Source organism: Struthio camelus, chromosome 16 (assembly GCF_040807025.1).
Source record: "Struthio camelus isolate bStrCam1 chromosome 16, bStrCam1.hap1, whole genome shotgun sequence".
Lineage (NCBI taxonomy): Eukaryota > Metazoa > Chordata > Aves > Struthioniformes > Struthionidae > Struthio > Struthio camelus.
The window spans coordinates 12,313,395-12,330,882 of NC_090957.1; the positions used below are offsets into that span (position 1 = coordinate 12,313,395).

The 17,488-nt window shown below is 45.4% G+C and overlaps 1 protein-coding gene across 1 annotated transcript in view; it reads left to right on the forward strand.

The window, feature by feature from the left end:
* CASTOR2 (cytosolic arginine sensor for mTORC1 subunit 2) overlaps positions 1–17,488 on the forward strand; it is a 120,594-nt gene that overhangs the window by 46,365 nt on the left and 56,741 nt on the right. The window contains exon 2 of the mRNA XM_009678153.2: positions 17,272–17,342. Coding sequence (XP_009676448.2) covers positions 17,272–17,342 — 71 coding nt within the window. The remainder of the gene's footprint in view (positions 1–17,271; positions 17,343–17,488) is intronic.

Below are 17,488 nucleotides of genomic sequence, written 5' to 3' on the forward strand. Positions count from 1 at the left end.
TCGATAGTGACTTTCTCTAGAAAGTGCTTTGGGGTCTACTTGTGAAAAGCAGCAAATAGGAGCCAGGTGGAATTGCTCCTTTGTAAGAGTCTTTTCTTTTGTTCCTGGAAGATGGTAATTTAGTGATTCCTTATCAGGTCATCCTGCGAGCTAGCAATAATCCCTAGTTTTTATTCCACTTGTGATTGTCTTAGTTCAGTATTGTATTTGGTTTTGTATCTTCTTGGAGGATATTTTTAACAGAAGGCTTTCTGATGGTGCATGTCACAGGTATTTGCTGGCTCTAGAGAAGGGGGAATTGTGTTACGAGGGTCGGGCTATGAGCTCTCATTGATACGTTTGCACCTTTTTTTATACTACCCTAAGTTCAGGGTTGCATCTCACCCTGAGGTGTGTGGTGGGGATTTTTTGTTTGTTTGGTGGGTTTTTGGGGGAGGGAGGTGTCATTTACCTTAACTTTAATTCCTTAGCAGAATAGGCTTTTCGTTAGACTTCTCAGGATGTCTAGAGCAAAATTTAGCACCTAGATGAACCAATAAGCCCCTGTCTCGGGATCATGCTTGGAAGCATTATGATTGGCAAAAGGCACAGACGATTGAGAATCCTCATCTCTATCCTTAAAGTGGGTTTTAAATCCTGACTTGAGTGGAGATGGATTGCTAATATCCCTCAAACACATCCCTCAGTTCACAGGACTATGCAGATCTCGCAGGCTGTGAGATCTATAGATTCATCTGTTCTGCACAGATTTGTTATCCTGGCATCTTATATTGCTGAAATACTTATATTAAAAAATAAATAAACCCTATGTGTGGCTCAGCAATGCTTTGCAAAGCCCGGCTGCATGGCTGCGCAAGGTGGCCTGCCCAAGTCTAGGCGGGCCAACCTGGAGCTGGGGAGAAGCAAGTGTCTAATTGCAGCTACTTTCCACGGGTCTCTGAATGCTTTGCAGTCTCCTTAACAGCACCTAACTCTAGTTTGTTCAGGCATGAGCAGAGGGGCAAAGCAGTTAACTGTCCTGCTCCCGGGCACCTGTGCTGATCGTGATTTCCCTTTGCGTCCTAGAACCTCCTTGCAGGCATCTGGAGGTGTCCCACCTTCCTTTTTTGAGTCATCTGATGGTTTAAACTTTCTCGATGAAAGGTAGAAGCAACATCTGATCGTGTATCTTCTGCCGTGTCCACTTGATCATTTACTGGTTGGAAGGAAGAAAGAAGCCAGAAGTATTCCCAGGTAGTTGCTGGGGATGGAGGAGATACTGCTTTTGCCCCATCTTACCCTAGTTCGGTTTTGGTGGGCCTCAACGCAAACACACAAAAAAGATCCAGGACTATTGCTCATTACTTTTTCATACTTTGGAGGTGTCTTGTAATGATCCTGGTATTGTTCTGAGAGTATTTATTCTTATCCAGACCCTTAAAAGAGTGAGATGTTTTTTTTCCCCAGCCAGTCTGAGTGATTTCGCAATCTTCATTTTTTGTGAATCTTTGACAGCTGTTATTTTGTTGCTTTAATTTTTTAATCTATTTTAATTCTTATCCTGGATAGTATTCAGTGAAGACAGGACACAGATGATTACAGCCTGTTGACTTTTCATAAAGCCTAGCCGTTTTGCAATCTTTAGTTGGCTGTTTCCAGAGAATATGTTTATGGGCTGTGCCAGTTATTCAAGCAACTACTCTTTCCTTTTCCCTTCCTCCCTTTCTCGGTGGGGAAGCAGGGAATGAACAATGCTGGAAGAAATCAACTGAAATGGTGACCTGAATTTAATGTGAAGGGCTATTAAAAATGTCTCTGCACTTGATTCATCTATGTTTTAAAGCAAAGAGGGTAGGGCAAAGGATAATCTGTTAGTTAAAGCATTAAGACCTGCCTGGGGCACAGCATTTCCTTTCACTTCCAAAAGGCCTATCCAGGCTGAGAGGATTGGAAATGGAAAGCTGTTGTCTGTGCCCTCGGGCTGTTACTTAGAACTACCTTAACTTCTTCTTAGTCTGCTCGTGGAAAGGTTTTCTCAGCATGTTAAATGCATTGTATTTGTTCCCATGGACTTTACATGTCTATTTAAAACACTTGCGCACCACTGCCATTTAAATGCTTTTCAGGCTGGCTAAGATAACAGCTAACATTGCTCTATGGTGGCTGAAATCTCTGAGCTGTTACTAGAAGGCCAACTTTTTTCCTCTTGTAGTTCCTTCTTATCCCCCTTCCCCAGCAGACATCCTCTTGTTTAAAAAACAAAAACTCTATGACATTAGTAACCCTGAGAGCAATGCAAGAGGAGGATATTTCTTGATAACAGACCTCACCCGTTTCTCAGCTCCAATTCCCCTTCTGCCCATCCTGAAACATATGAACTTGAAAGTCTGGCTTTGAAAATCAGGAACTGAATCGTGGCGTTACCTTTGGTTGTGTCCGAGGCCCTGGGCTCTGATTTACATCAGCTAGAAACTTAACCGCTGCGGGTTTTGACTAACTTTAGTGCTGGTAGTTCTCGCCTCCCCGCTCTGGGAAAGGGCTGATGGATTCCCCCAAGGGGGCATCTCTGCACAAAGAATCCCACTGGGATATGGCCCAAATCTTGGGCAGGCACAATAACAAGGGCAGGGCTTTGTTCGGTGCCCGCTTCTCCTTGGGGTAGCTCACCTGCATGCCGGTTACCTGAATGGCTGTAAACGTCAAACAAAATGAGCAGAGGTTGACAGAATGGCACGAGTGCTTCCGTGCAATTCAATGAGGATTGAGACATGCAGATTTTCATTTCACACTTATTTTTTTTGCGCGGCTCATCCTTGCTTTGAACCGTGCTAGCCCATGGAATGCCAGAGTCGTTTCAGAGCAAAGCCGTCTCACCCAGCATTCTTGTCTCCCATAGCACTGATGGTGGATGCTTAGGGATGGGAAACAGGTCCTCCATGCGCACCCTGGCACATCCTCCTGGCTCCTGGAAGCCAGACGCGTAAGAGATTTCCTAAATGGAAGATTTCAACTGGGCCGCCATGTTCACCAGAGAACATTGAATCCTTGAATCCATCTCTTCCCTTTGTCTTTTGGCTTCTGCGTTTTTGTCTGTCCATCCTTCTCGCGCACACAATCACGTGTGGTTTTATAGGGAGAACTGTGCTGCTGGATCACTTTATTGCATGCCCCTCTTCACACATCGTGAGACAGTGTAATTCTTTGATCACCTTGTCCATAATAGGCTTCTCCCATCATCTTGCACTGAGCCATCACTTCTTGAAGCTGAGCAGTCCTGGGTCCATAACTTGGATCCCCCTTGTCCCTCTTCTCTATGTTTCTTCCTATTCAATTCCAGTCCATTTTGTAGCCTAAGGGATGGTCAGAACTTCATGAAATATTTCACAGCTGGGTGTAATCTAAATTTGTGCAGTGGGGTAATGAGGTGTTATGCCTGTTCTTGCCTCCCCACCTGGATGCTTCTGATGTCTCCTCGGCCTCTTTGGCAACCCCTGACCGTTTCAGAGATCAGCCCACGATGACGCCAGAGTCTTTCCTGCATGGTAGTAGACCTTTTAAAGCCTGTCATTATTCATGCAGAATTAAGATTATTTTCCTCCCAGTATGCATAATTTGCATTTATTGACTTTTGAATTTCACCTGCCATTCTGTTACTCAGTCACCAGGCGTTATAAGATCTTGAGGTGGAAATGGAGTTTATGGATCCTTGGCTTCAAGCAGGTAGACTGAAGAGCCTTGCAGAACAATTTTCCTGTGGCATGCTTTCACATCAGTTAGGTGAATGCGCTCTAGAAATGTCTGAGCCTCCTTGCGCTAGGTGCTATACAGACAGTAAGAGAGAGTTCTTGTGTTGAAAATTTGAAAGCATCAGAAGCCAAATAATACGAAGGCACCGCAGGTACTGGAAGGTGAGTTTCTCTAGAAATTGTGCTGCCTGGTAAAGCAGCCGTTGAACATATCCAAAGGCCCAGATTGCGGAGAGAGAGAATGAGTAATTCCGTGAGTTGCTGGGGTGCCGAATCTGCTCAGGTTTGTGTTTGTGCTGCTTTTGAGCTCAGTTTGAAACATCTCGGGCTGCAGGGGTCGGACGCAGGGAGCAAGGACTGCTCGAGTGGCTGTGACATCCCTTCGGGAGCAACCAATGGAAATGGCTCCACGACTGTAGAAAATTAGTCAAAACCTCGTTTTTGTCCCACATGGTTACCCACTCTGCGTTATTCGTAGACTCCACTTCTCTAGCAGCTCTGGTTTTTGCTTGGGGCGTTGATCTGGCGGCTAGCTTTAAGTAGTGACATTCGACAACTGCAGGCTTCAATCTGTCTCCACGCTAGGCTTGCTCATTGAATAATTTCCCATGTTTGTTTTGGTGCTAGTAGGCTCTGAAAGAAATTTGATGCTACCTTTACCATTGGCTCTTCCTTCTCAGCCTGAAGAGACTGATGTAGAGAAAGACATTTTGGAAGAGCATTTTTAAAAATAATACTGGCTGACATTTGCAAGGCTGAAACTCTGTGGGTTGTCAGTATTGACTTATTTCAAAAAATAAAATTCTTGAAATGTGTTTTGCCCCTCTGCTTGTGTTTATAGGAATCATCGTGCGGAGAACAGAGTGAATTGGTACAAGAGCAGCTTCCTTTGGCTTTGTTTGCCGAGTGGCCTGTCCAGGCCCTCCGAGCGCTGTAGATTTAGTGAAAAACCTGAACTTCAGTTCATGGAGAGATGACTGCTACGCTGTCCACACCACTATCTTGGGCACGATGTGTCCCCTTTAGAGGAACGTGTCCACGGGTGTCATAGCGCTCCTGGAGAAACGAAACCCACCTCTGTGCTGAGGGGAAAGTTAACAGATCTCTCTCTATATATATATGTGGGGTTTTTTTCATTCAGGCTTGACAATGGCTCTTAAATTTTTAATGTACATTAAATTTAGGTTTGACTCGCAGACTGCACTCCCCCTCGGATGGAGTTAGCTCGGGCTTTTGGCCGGGCTCACAAATGGGAGCTGATTGAGACTGATGAGGACTGAAATGTGCTTCTCCTGCTGCTCCGCATCGGTGGCGGGTGGCTTTGCCTCTCCTCCTCCCCTCAATCCCCCTGCCACACATGTTCTCAATTACCGCCTGAGCTGAAGCTGCAAACATTACTTGTGCATCTAGCTTTCTATATTGAGCCCTGGAAATATATTTTAGTAATTTGTGGGAGAATATTATGTCCCATGCTGGGAAAATTGTGTTTATGGTTTCTGCAGGGAAACAAGTTCATCAATTCCAGTCCACAACAGTTTTGCTATTTCTTCCTCCTTCCTTTGTATCTTGGAACAATATCGTAAGAACCTCTCACCCCTCTTGGATTGAGCCTGGGTTTCTCCCATCTTTGAAATAAGAAGCACATGCTCCGCAGTCTGTGTTTTTCAGTGTTGCCCACACAATAATCATTGGGTTTTGGCTGAACACGATAATAGCTACTATGTACCCCAAGTATTTGGGTTTGGATGTGCAGTAGCGCTCCACTTATGAAAACTCAATTGCATTTTATTGCTGGTAGGATTTCAAAGTCAATAGTCTGCAGCAGAGGGTATTAAAGGAGTAATAGAAGAGGGAATCAAACTTGCCAGGGCTGAGGTACGTTGTCTGATTTGGAAGGGAAGAGGAAAAAGGGCTTACTTTTCTCAGCGTTTGCACTGTCCTTATAGGATAATCCTTCTGAATCTAGTCCGTAAAATGTACTCACGTGCTTTTGTACACTCAATCATGCATTGTTGTCAGCTGCAAACCTTAGGTCACACACCCATATCTGCAACATGTTCTTCAGTTCAGCTTCTGATCTGTAGAAGATAATTTCGTGGTTAAGGAAAATTCTGTCTTATTCCACCTCTTTTTCTTGCGCTGAAAGTAAGCTCAGCTCTGACGGTGAAGGGCTCCATTGGAGATACTGTTGCTGGTGTAAAGTTTTTAAAGCATAGTTACCTTCTGCTTAAATAAATGATGGAGTATTTCAAGTGGAAAGAACTGCCTAGGTGTCTCTTGTGTGGATAAGTTGGCTCTCAGCGGATGGACTTTTAAGAATTTTGGCTGAGTGGGAGAGCAAAGAGAGAAGAGGAAAAGGTGTGTCTGGATGCATTGGTTAATTGTTAGATAATAATGAATCCTTTTCCAATGCACACAAACGAGTTTTCCTTTTCATTTACTGCTCCAGCTTCCCCTTCAGAGAGTTCATTACAGTATTCTTTCCCAAAGCAAAGAGACTTTGCCGTTTTGATGTAAATGTTCGCTGACCCTCTATGGAGATTTGAAAAATGACTTCTCAGTTGTTAACAGTGATAAGACTGTAAACAATATAGCTGAAGACACTTTGGAGAGAAGATTAAGCCAAAAGGAACAAATTAAAGGACTTGAATAAGAAGGTGCTGTGCAATTTTAGTCATCTTTGGAGAAGGAAATGAGCATAGGCAGCACCAACCATTAGACGGGGTTGTTTTAGCTTTGCAAATAATTTTGATTTTTGCAAGTTCTGGGATTCAAACATTCTGCTATTGGTTTGTTTCAGATATGCTGACTTAAAAAGCGGAGCTGGAAGAGTAACAGCAATAAAACATGAGCAAAGGGATGCCCAAGCTGCTTATTTTTTCCCCATTAGCACAATAAATGAGAATATGATGAGGCTTGGTTTGGTTTTATATCCCCATATTTTTCAACAGGGATAGTTTTAGATCTAGTTTACAAATGGGAACTTGAGTCATAAGCAGGCCCGTAGGAACAGTACGGAGCAAGGTGTTAGATTCAGGGCTCTGGGGCTAATCACGTAACTTTGGCTGTTGCGGGCTTTTGTTTTGTTTTTGTTTTTTTTATCGGGCAAGATTCTTGCCTCCTTTTTCCCATTTGTAAATCCAAAGACGTCGCAATCAAAATTAGCGAACTGAACTGATTCCTGGTGTAATTTATGATTCTACCTAGAGGAAAGAGAGCTTTCCCTGCTCCCATATCAGGTAAAGGCAGTAGCAATGCCAGCAGTCTTTCCTGAGGTCTTCCTGGCATGTGGTCTTCTACTGGCGAAACTTGTTATGGTGCTGTCACATAGGTGGCTACGAGGTGGATGCTTCCAGGAGCATTAGGGGCTGAAGGTCTGGTTACGTCGGTGCCCGCAGGGGTGGGGCTGGGTTCTGTAACCTAGTCGGTGCGTTTCTGTCCTGCCTTCTCCACGAACAGAACTGGTCCCACCTTGCTTGGCCCGCGGGTAAAAGTGCAATCAGCTCTGGGGACTTTCACTTTGAAGCCGGGATCTGGATGTGTGTTCACAGCCTGGTCTGTGATTGTCCTCACGGAGGTTGGTGGCAATGACTGGAGGAGTGTGTTAGCTAAGGCTACTTTATCTTCTCACCGTTTCTGTTACTGCTCTCACACTCACAGGTCTGAGGGTTGTGACACCTTTGTTCATGCTGCTAGTGTCTTGGTCCCTTCTCACAGGTTTTCCTAACAAGTTTCTTTGGAGGGGGACGGAGTGAGGAGGATATGTTTAAATACAGATGTTAACAGAGCAGAATGCGCGCAGGGGCCCTCTGGGCAGTTTTTGTTATGCTTAAAGCACTCTGGGCTGCTCTTGAGAGGGGTCATCCTTGTTCCTCCTGAGCGTTACCACCCTCTCCCATCCTCTGGAGCTAGCGAGTGTGTGGGTGTGGGTGTGGCACGCCTTGCTGCCACTCCTTAAATTAGCAGAAAATGTCTTTGGCATGGCAGAGATGAGTTTTTTCTGCTGGATCACCAAGCTAACTGGATCTGCTGGATCATCAGCTAACCACGATGGAAAAGTTGTGGGACTGCACAGCTGGGGGCACGATGATGGCCGCAGGAGATCAGCCTAGGGCAGGCAGCACTGTGATTGGCGCAGCACTTGGTGAGACCACAGCCTGGCTCCACGCGAGGCTCCTGATGTTGCAGATGTTGGCTGTGCAGCCCTGCTTTGCTGTGGGCAGAGTTGTGGGTCTGGGGTTTTCACCGGTGCTGTGGCTCACCTTCTGCCATAGCATGATTTGTAGATCATTTTATCCAGTGCTAGTCCTCCAGGTATTTCATTTTAACATTGAAGAATTAGTGAGTAGTTTTTAGCAATCTCCAGACTTTGTGGGCCTGCTGATCTCCCTGGTATCCCTCAGCGGCTCGGCACCACCTGTGGCAGGAGCTACAAAACCCTGTGCAGTGCCTGCGATGAAAAGCTCAATGCAGACAGAGCGAGGAGATCGAAATTGGAGTTGCGTGTGATACAGAGGCCTGCTACTGCTGTTCTTTCAGATAATAGTGTTAAAGGCAGATTTCTATAAAAGAAAAATATCCTGTGCTTTTGCCCTTTGCCAGGTTTGTATTGAATAAAGCTAGCACTGGGGTAGATGAAAGTCAGAAGAGTTGGGAAGCGAGTCAGAGCAAACCACTAACTGTATTTGGTGAATTGCACAGGCAAAAAAAAATCCACACTTTTATGGCTTCTTTTTAAGTCAATCAGAAAACCGTGTTAATAATTCCTTGGGCTTTTTTGGTTAGATTTCTGTGAATGTTACAAGCTTATTGGTTTTCTTTTTTTCCTTCTGAATTCAAATTTGCAATAGAGTGGCTCTCCTTGAAAGTTCACTTTTCTAGTTGAGTTTCTGTAACATGATGCAGGCCAGTCAGTGACTGGGGGAAGAAGATTTATTCTTTTGTGTTTTGAACAGTCAGAACAAAAACTTACTTTCTTCATATCGTTTGTCTTTTGGGGAATATAAGCAAGAGCCTTTAGTGACCCCAAACCGACTCCGGGGCAAGCCAGTTCCGTTCCTGGAGCTTGCAACTAGGTTTTGCTTATATGTCCCAATAACTAGAAAGAGGTGAACTCATGAAGCTAAGAGGCACTAAGCTGCTTTGATTTAAATTCCCTTAGTTTCCTCTTACATTGCACGTAGAACTCCTGAAGTCTCAAATAGAGCTGTGGACAAGCCAAAGGAGGCTCCTTCTAGTGAAAGGTCAATGACACCAGCCATGGCTTGGGTTGCAGGGGAAAAAGCAGATCCTGAGAGCACAGATCATGAGAGCCAGGACTAGGAGAGGTCACCAGCAAAAGCCTCATTTTAATGAGGTGTTTCAAGCCAGAAAATGTGACAGTGATACCCTAACTGCACTTCCAGATCCCCACTGAAAGCCCAGCATGATGCCAGGGACCGAGGTACCCCTGGGCACTTGGTGCCCCACTCACGTCCACGCAGTGCTCATCCTCCAGGGATGTCCAGCAGCTCTGCTATGCGCCCCAGGGTGCTCTGGCTGCCCCACCGGAGGGGAGAGCGTGCAGAGCTCTCAATTGCAGTCGTAGCCGTGCCTTCTGGTTTGCACGGTCTCTCTGCTCCCGCTCACCACATCCTCAGCACAGCACAAAGGGAGACCTATCAGTTGTGCCACAACTCCTTTTTGCCCCTCTGTGTGCTTTCCCCAGCAGCACAAAGAGTTTGTTCCTCAAAGCTGCCTTCGGATGACTGTTGCCTTTGCCATGGTGGAAATAGCACAGAAGAACGTTTCCCAGGGTAAAGCATGCGTCATCCTAACGTGACTTAGTCCTGCAGGAGCTGAGGAAGGCTTTGTGCTTGCGTGGACACTTGTTCTAAAAATGATGTAGGCATTTGGGCGTTGCAATGGAAACCACACTTGTTGATGCCCTTCCTCAGTTTTGGGTTGGTTTTGGTGGTGAGCTTTTGCCGATGAGATACCATGCCAGCTCTGCAGAGGTACCTTGTTGTTCGTGGTTGCTGATGGCCCGCCTTTGAGTCGGCAAGCTGCTGGGTGCTCGCCAGCACAGCCTGCCGGGCAGCAGCTGTGCCATGCACAGGCTGAACCCCGAAATCCCGCGTGCAAGGGAAGCCGTTAGCCTAGCGCCCTGCCTGCCCTGATCAGAGTCCCTGAGGGACCTGGAGTTCCCGGCGGGTTGGCAAGGTTCGTTCAAAATTGTTATTCTCGCAGAAATCGGAGTTGCCAACAAGAAAAATGAGAAATCAATCGGAGTAAGAGAGAGCCTTTATGGCTTTCTGTTTCGCTGCAAGCAGTCATGCTGATGTTTCCCACCTAGTCAAAGGGACAAGCTACATAGTTCGCCCAGTTTGCGTTCACTCGTTCGCTGGTGAATTCAGGCTCAGAATTACTGCAGAATGACAGGAAAAGAAAACTAGTATCTCGCAGGTAGTATTTAGCAAGAGCTCTCAAAGTCTGTGAGAGCAGCAGCAGATGAATGCCCCGGTGGTTCTCTTCTTTCCCATCTCCAGTGGTTTGAACGCAGAAGACGGCTGCTTTCCAGTAGCCCAAGGGAGTGGCTACTCCCATCAGCTGTCTGACGCCTAAACTTTTGCCCCTATGAATCTAGAAAGTTCAAATAGTAGTCGGGAAAGTGAAGCCTAACCAAACCCATCTTTTCCCTCTCATTTCACTCTGCCTCCAGCCCAAGGTCCCCGTTTACTGTGGTCCCTACTTACGTAGGTGATAAAAGTGAGTTTGCCAGGAGAGGGAAAAGCTAGCGCCTGCAATGTGTGTAAGCCTGGGAGATACCCGATGATGCTGGCCAAGCTTTGCAGGCGCTGGCCAAAAGGAAGGTGCGCGCGCTGAGCAGGCTTGTGCAGCAGCTGCGAAACGCAATATGGTTTCAAGGGCCCAAGAAGAGAGCATAGGAGTGGAATCCAACATGTGCATGTATCTATCAAAACGCAATATTTTTATATTATATTTTTACCTTTGCGATTAGCTGAAAGAACTTGTTCCTGTCCACAGCTCTGAACCGTGACTGATTTCCTCCCACCGCTTTGTTGGCTGCTTCACCACGATAAATGAACGCTTCTCAACTGTAAGGCATTATGCAACGAAGGTGTATAGGATTAAGATTTGAGAGGACCTGTTGCCCAAAATGGGATAATGTCTTCCATGAAATGTTTGTTATTGGCATGATTAAAACCAAAAGGAACTGTTTCAACTTGAAACTAAACAAAAAAAGGGGGAGGGAATTTTCTTGTTTTGATTTATCATGAGTATAGTTGCTCAATTTCTTTTGCCTCTTCATGGGAAATGAGAAGGAGAAAAAGACAAAAAGAGATGAAAGAGAAGTAGAAATTTCCATTATTTTTTCCAGATTACCTGAGGAAAATTGATATTAAGTTGTTATAACTCTTTTAAACCATGTTATTTTTTAGACCAAGAGGTTCTTCCTCTCTGAGCACCAGACAGACCCTTCAGACACATTGTATCCACCAAATCCTTAAGTGTCCTAGGATCCAGCACTGCTAAATATCCTGTAAGAAGCTAAAAGACGAAGTTGCGTGGCCGTGCCAAGTGGGTCGCTGCATGGGTGCAGAGTCCCGAAGGATCCCGTCCCTGTGCTTTGCGCCCTTTCCCTTGAGAGCGATGACGTGGTACCTCGCAGACTTGAGTCCCAAAGAGCAAATGAGCCTTTTGGAGGTAGCTTGGTGACTGCTCCCGGAGCAGGGAAGGAAGGATCCCTGGCAAGCACCTGGCACGTGTACCATCTGGATGCCGGCCAGCACAGTGAAGCACAGCTCCAGGGTTTTGATTCAGCCCCCTTCACTAATATAGGTGGTGAGTGGTGACGTTCCCGGTAGAAATCACACAGCAGAGCTCACTTCAAATAATTTATGACCCAGGAAAAAAAATGTGTGCTAAGAATAACTTCTAATTACATCAGGTCAGTAAATTATCCCGCAGAGTCACGCCCAGGACGAGCCTCGGGTATAGGAGACGTGTTAACTTCAGTATGTGCACACCTCAAATTGTTTGCTTGTGTATCATTCTCGTTGAGTTTAAGAAAACACCTCTATATTTAGCTCCTTCAATGGACAAATAACAGATGAGCACAATAATACTTGCATAGTCTTAAACTGCAATAAGGCTTCCTGCAGTGCATCTCTGCTCAGCACTGCGGGCTCCTTGCCTGTTGGCATCATGCTGGGACAGGAGAGCAGCACCTTTTGTGTTGGTCGGATGGGGTGGCTTAATGAGAGAGCTGTGCTCAGGTGGACCGCAGACCCCTTCATCTCCCTTGCAGTTTCCTTCACTGAGATGAGCTTCCTGCTCAGTTCCAGCATGTGACGTGCCTTCGTTTCTCACTTGGTGTATTCTTTTACTACTACTGTAGTGTAGTTTGGCTTCTCTCTTTGCATTTGGCAAGAGTCTATTTCTCTGCATAAGTAGAGATGAAACAGATTTTCTTACAGAATATTCTTAAATATGTTGGTGGAAATCTGTTGAAGGAGAAGAGGGGGAAAAAAAAAAAAGCTCCAGCCAAGTAGCAAGTTACTTTCTAATTGTTTTTTCAGGAAGTATTTTAAAAAAATGCTCTCAGGGCAAATGAAGGAAAATTTCAGTTGAGTACCCCAAGGAACAATTTTAGAAAGCAATACTGCAAACATTGTGCTTTGACTGGTGAAAGCATCCTGACTTGGGCTTTGCTAGTCATACAAAATGAACTCCAAGTGTGTGTATAGAACCAAAACCATTTCGCCAGTGATTATGTTGCAAGATAGCTGTTGAATGTTGTACCTTTGTACCTGTTGTACCTCAGCAGCTTGGGAAGTCTGGACTGACTGTGTCTGACTCCAGAAAAATGGAAATCATATCAAAATCACTGATTGGTATTGTTCCAAGTTACTGCTAATCTTTCCTTTGCAGCAGTGGTTGGATTTGCATAGGCTCTTGCAGTCCAGACCACATGGAACTGTTTTGAAGAAGACTCAAATCGCAGTTTGATAAGGGTTTAGTGAAAGCGAGGAGGGCAGACACCCAGCTGACATTTTAGAATAATCCTTGTGTATATTGTTGCTGAGTGTCCTGGTTTTATCCGTAAGCTGCCCTTAATAAGATCAGTATCTTTGTGAGCACATCCACATCTTCTTTTTATTTTTTTAAATTGTCTGGGTGGTGGGTCGTCCCTTTTGCGCTTGGTCTTGATTTCCATTTCTTCACTGATGCAGATTGTTTTGCTATTTTTCTCCTCCCGGTCATCTGAAAGCCTGAATAAATGCTCTAGATAACTTCCCCAGCTACGCAAAAGAGGCAAGGAGAGAGGTGGACTGAAGTTCCCCCTGTTTAACTGTCCACAGTATAGCCTGTGGTCTAGGCTGTCATTATTATTATGGATTAGACAAGACCATCAAGCTTATCATGGAAGTTTTGGCACAGCACAGGCAGAAGGACTTTTCTGAATTAATGTCTTGTGCATGAAGACTTGCTTTCCTTGGCCACAAATCTGTTAGTTTTGTTCTGCGTTGTTTTTGAAAATCATTAACCTTCTGTAACGAACCGAACTCTGCTATCGCAGTGACTCTTTAGGCGGTCCCTGGTTGTGTTTGCTAATGTCTCCATCTCGGCTCCGAGCCCAGCTAATGACTGGAAGGAATGTTCCCGCTGTCCTTTGACCGTTCCCAACAGTGCCGCGACATCTTTGGTGTTTCTCTTGGTAGGGATGGAAGCGGGGAGTTTGTTTAAACGGCTCGTTTGGACGCTGCTCCTTTTAGCAGCGTAGCAGCCTGCTAATACCAAGCTGCAGAGGCGAGTTACTGTAGGAAAGATGAAGCTGCCACTTCCAGAGCTGAACGTCGAGTGGAAAGCCGGCCGACACCTATCGCGAGGGGCTTTGCTTTGTCTCCAGAGTTCAGCTAAAGCTGTGTTTTCTTCCTCAGTCTTGCCAAAAAGATGGCAAAGTGTTTTGGCTAACAAACAAATATGTTGTTTAGAAAACACCAGTCACTTCACTGTTTGCAATTTTTGGTGCCATTTGACTGCATAGTCTTGTAATTAGATGGTGTAAAGTACTTAACATGTTACACAAATATGTCAAAACGCATTAACAGCACAAGTGTTCTTTACTGCTTTCCTAAATGCATTTCACAATATGTCGCACTAGAATCCACCTCTTGTCATTATTTATAAAACTGCAAAGAAGTTAAGATCACCAGGAAGGAGATGATTAGCATGAGACTGTCTTTCTGTACTATCAATATATATTATCGTGGTAATATACGGAGTGAAGCATACAAATCCCTTCTCATCTAAAATGAGAGGACAGCCTGCAATAAAACCCAACAAATTATGTTTTTCATATTCACTCAGATCAGCTTGCTGCTGCTGCTGCTTAATTCCCATTCAGATCGCCGGCTTCTTTGCAGACTTTTGGGTTACCTCCAGACTTTGCATTTGAATGCCTTCTAGTCATTATGTTTCTTTGAATGGCTCTCAGTCCTGGTTGTGACATGTGGGGAGAGGCCGGCCGGCGGCGGCCCACCTGCTTCTGGGAAGGACCTTTTTCCTGGGACAAACAGCTTTGCAACTCTTTACCCTGCCTTGGCAACAATTAACTAAGTCGTTTCCTTATAAACAAGAAGACAGGACTTGTGGTTTCCATAAAGACCATCATCTGTGCTGAATTTCCAAATGACCCCTAGCAGTATTCCCACAAACATGTGCTTTGAGTGTGACCCAGAACCAGTGGAAGTCGCATTAGTTCCAGTGTTATCGCCCCTGTGATCTAGGCAAGCCTGGGGAGCAAATATCTCCAGGAGACGTTTCTGGTGCAGACCAACAAGGGAGGCCAAGCAGTATGCTTTTCTGCCTGCTTTCTTCTCCCATGGAGACTCACGTGCTGTTTGCAAACTGAAATGATGCTCTTGCTGCATCCTACACATGCTTTCCTGCTCTGGGCAAGCTTCAGTATTACTTCCATACACAGCGTAAGCTCTGCAGTTTCAAAGATCTAATCTAATAATAGTTTGATCTACATTTGCTGCGTTGCCAGAAAAAGACATATGTTGTCAGGCAGTCGAAGTCAGCAGCAGTGCTGAAGTGGAAATGTGCTGAAACACGAAGAAGGCAGAAATCCAGAAGAATCTGTCTGAGGTTTGGCTGTTAGGGAACTGAAAGTATTTTCTTCCTACATATATACTTTCCACACATGCTTAGAGAAATACTGTTTGCCTGATGTCTCAAACCTATTAAAGGGCAATTCCTTTCCTTTACTGGCTTCGGTGTGAGAACAGAAGATGCTGTTGGCATGCAGCTTTTCCAGAGCTGGTTTAAGGGGAAAGAGAAATGATAGGAGCAACTTGAACGGAAGAGGCATGTATAGGATAGTGCAGGAGAGCAATACAACGTTGGGATTCCTTCTGTTGCTGATGGTTCAAGACACACAGCTCTTGAGTTGCGCTCGCGGTGGCAGTAGATCTGTGCGCATCCATGCTGAGGAAAAGTTTTAGGGCTAGGGCTTGAGTTCTGCTAGTGTGCGATGGTAAGAACATTTTTTCCATGCAGTGTTTTATTCCATTAATGCTTGCGATTCAGATTCTTCCTTTTTATCTTTTCCCTCATGAAAAATGCATCGCTGGAGTAAAATAAGTGAATATATTCCACAAGGAGCAACGGTCTCTTCTGTGCTGGTGAAAAGACTTTGTGTTTAAATTCAGATGGCTGTATGCTGCTGACCTTTTCCAGAATGGCTATGAGGAGGGAACTGGGCTTTGTGCTGATATATGAAGATGTGAGGTTTTGACATGCTTTCTGAGCCAGCAATTACGGGATTTAGTCGGTACATATCCCTTACATATCGTTGCTTTTAGATGTGTGCTAAGAAAATGGTATCTATCAGGTTGATACTCTCTCTGCTGGGTCAATGTCTGCATGCAGACGTGTATTACAGTTCTGGAATAAAATTTCTCTGTAAATGCCATGGCATATCAGGAAAGCTGGATTTTTAATATTAATGTTTCCTTCTTTAAGACCACTAGTTTCTCTCCAGTCAGCATGTGTGTGACTAGGAGAGCTGGTGGTAGCAAAGAATTTGATTTCAGTGACTTCTGCAGGGAATTTGTCCACTGAATAATAAAAGTGCCACCAATATCTCCTGGGATCCACCTAGAGCAGCATCCCACTTTGCCCAGCACAGCTCTCCTGCTTGGGTCACCGCTCTCACGGGGACCATCCTTGTGCAGATCAGAAGTACGAGTGAAAAATTTGGGCTGCTACTGTTTTCTGCTTCTCTTGGCACTGTTCCTGGAGAGAGTTGAGTTAGTAAATGTGGTTGTCACAGTAGCTATTACCGATGACATAAAATAATTAAGTTGTGGTTTCTGTTGTGGTGGGGCCACTTCTGTGTTTTGTGGTGATACATCTGTGCTAGGAGGGAGAGTGTCATGCTTGATTGTCATGACGGATGCTTCTAGGGAAGGAGGACGAGTCACTTAGGACAGGTTGTCTGATACTTTCTATTTACTTGAAATCCTTTTGGTTACATGGCAGAGCACCATTAGAGCTGCATGTTATTTCTTCTCGTTCTCGTGATGAGGTGATGGGGAGGGCAGTAGCCATCTCATTTTTCTTTCCATTCGTTCTTTTCAGCATGACAAAAGAAAGCTGGAGCCTCCATGCAGGAAGTATACTGTGAGCCTGCTGTGAATTCAGAATATTTTCTGTAGCTGGCGTCAGATAAATGTGTTGTTATTATAAATATAACTGCAAAATCCTGCTCTTTGGTCCTTATAGTCAGAGGCTTTTCCGTGAGCACCCCAAAGCAGAAGCTTTCCTGTTGATGCTACAGTGGTAGCATCTCGTGTCTTATTTATTTTATCTTTCGTGGTAGGGGTGACACTGTGATCAGTGCTGAATGCAATGGAGGGGCTGTTTCTCACCTGGCCGACAGTGTCGAAAGATGAGCGTGGAGCAGATGTGAGGCAATAGGAGATGAAGAGGAGGGCAACTTGGCCTTGTGCTCCTGTGCTTGATGTTTGCAGCATCATCTGGAGGGCAGGGGAGGGTTGGACAAAGGCAACGGGGATGCTCTCCTCCAGCAGGAAAAGGCTCTGAAGCAGGAGGAATGGATACTGGGGCTTCACTTGGGAGGCTGGACTTAGAAGGCCTTGACATGGCAAGAAGCAGAGGGGAAATAGGGGAGCCAGGTGGGCACACATTGATTGCTGGAGGGCTTTATGGAGGGTGTTGGTGTCGCCAGTCAGCGAGCAAAGTCTTTTTGGCTCTGTGCGGTACAGCAGGTCCCGCACTGTGCCTGGAAGCTGTGAGGAATATGGTAACTAATAAAAGTGACTAATAACCAAGTAATAAAAATATTAAGTGTTTTACCAGATCTGTTCATCCCTTGGGCAACCCCAGACGCACCAAACCGTGCTCTTCTTCGCGGATGTGGCTGGGCTGGGTGAGGGTCTCTGTCCTGAGTAACCGAGTGGGCTCTGCTCGGCCCGGCAGCTAATCCTGCTCTCCTGCTGTTTGCCTTTGCCAGGTGCAAGTTCTTCAGCCTCACAGAAACCCCGGAGGACTACACGATCATCGTGGACGAAGAGGGCTTCCTGGGTAAGTATTGGCATGTGCCACTTCACTCTCCGTCCTGGAGGAGGAAGAGGAGGGGGGGAAACGTGTCATTTCTCACTGAGATCGTAAACCCATGCGTTTGTAAAACGAGTCTGTTTGTAAATACTGCCAGTACACTTGTGAGAGGT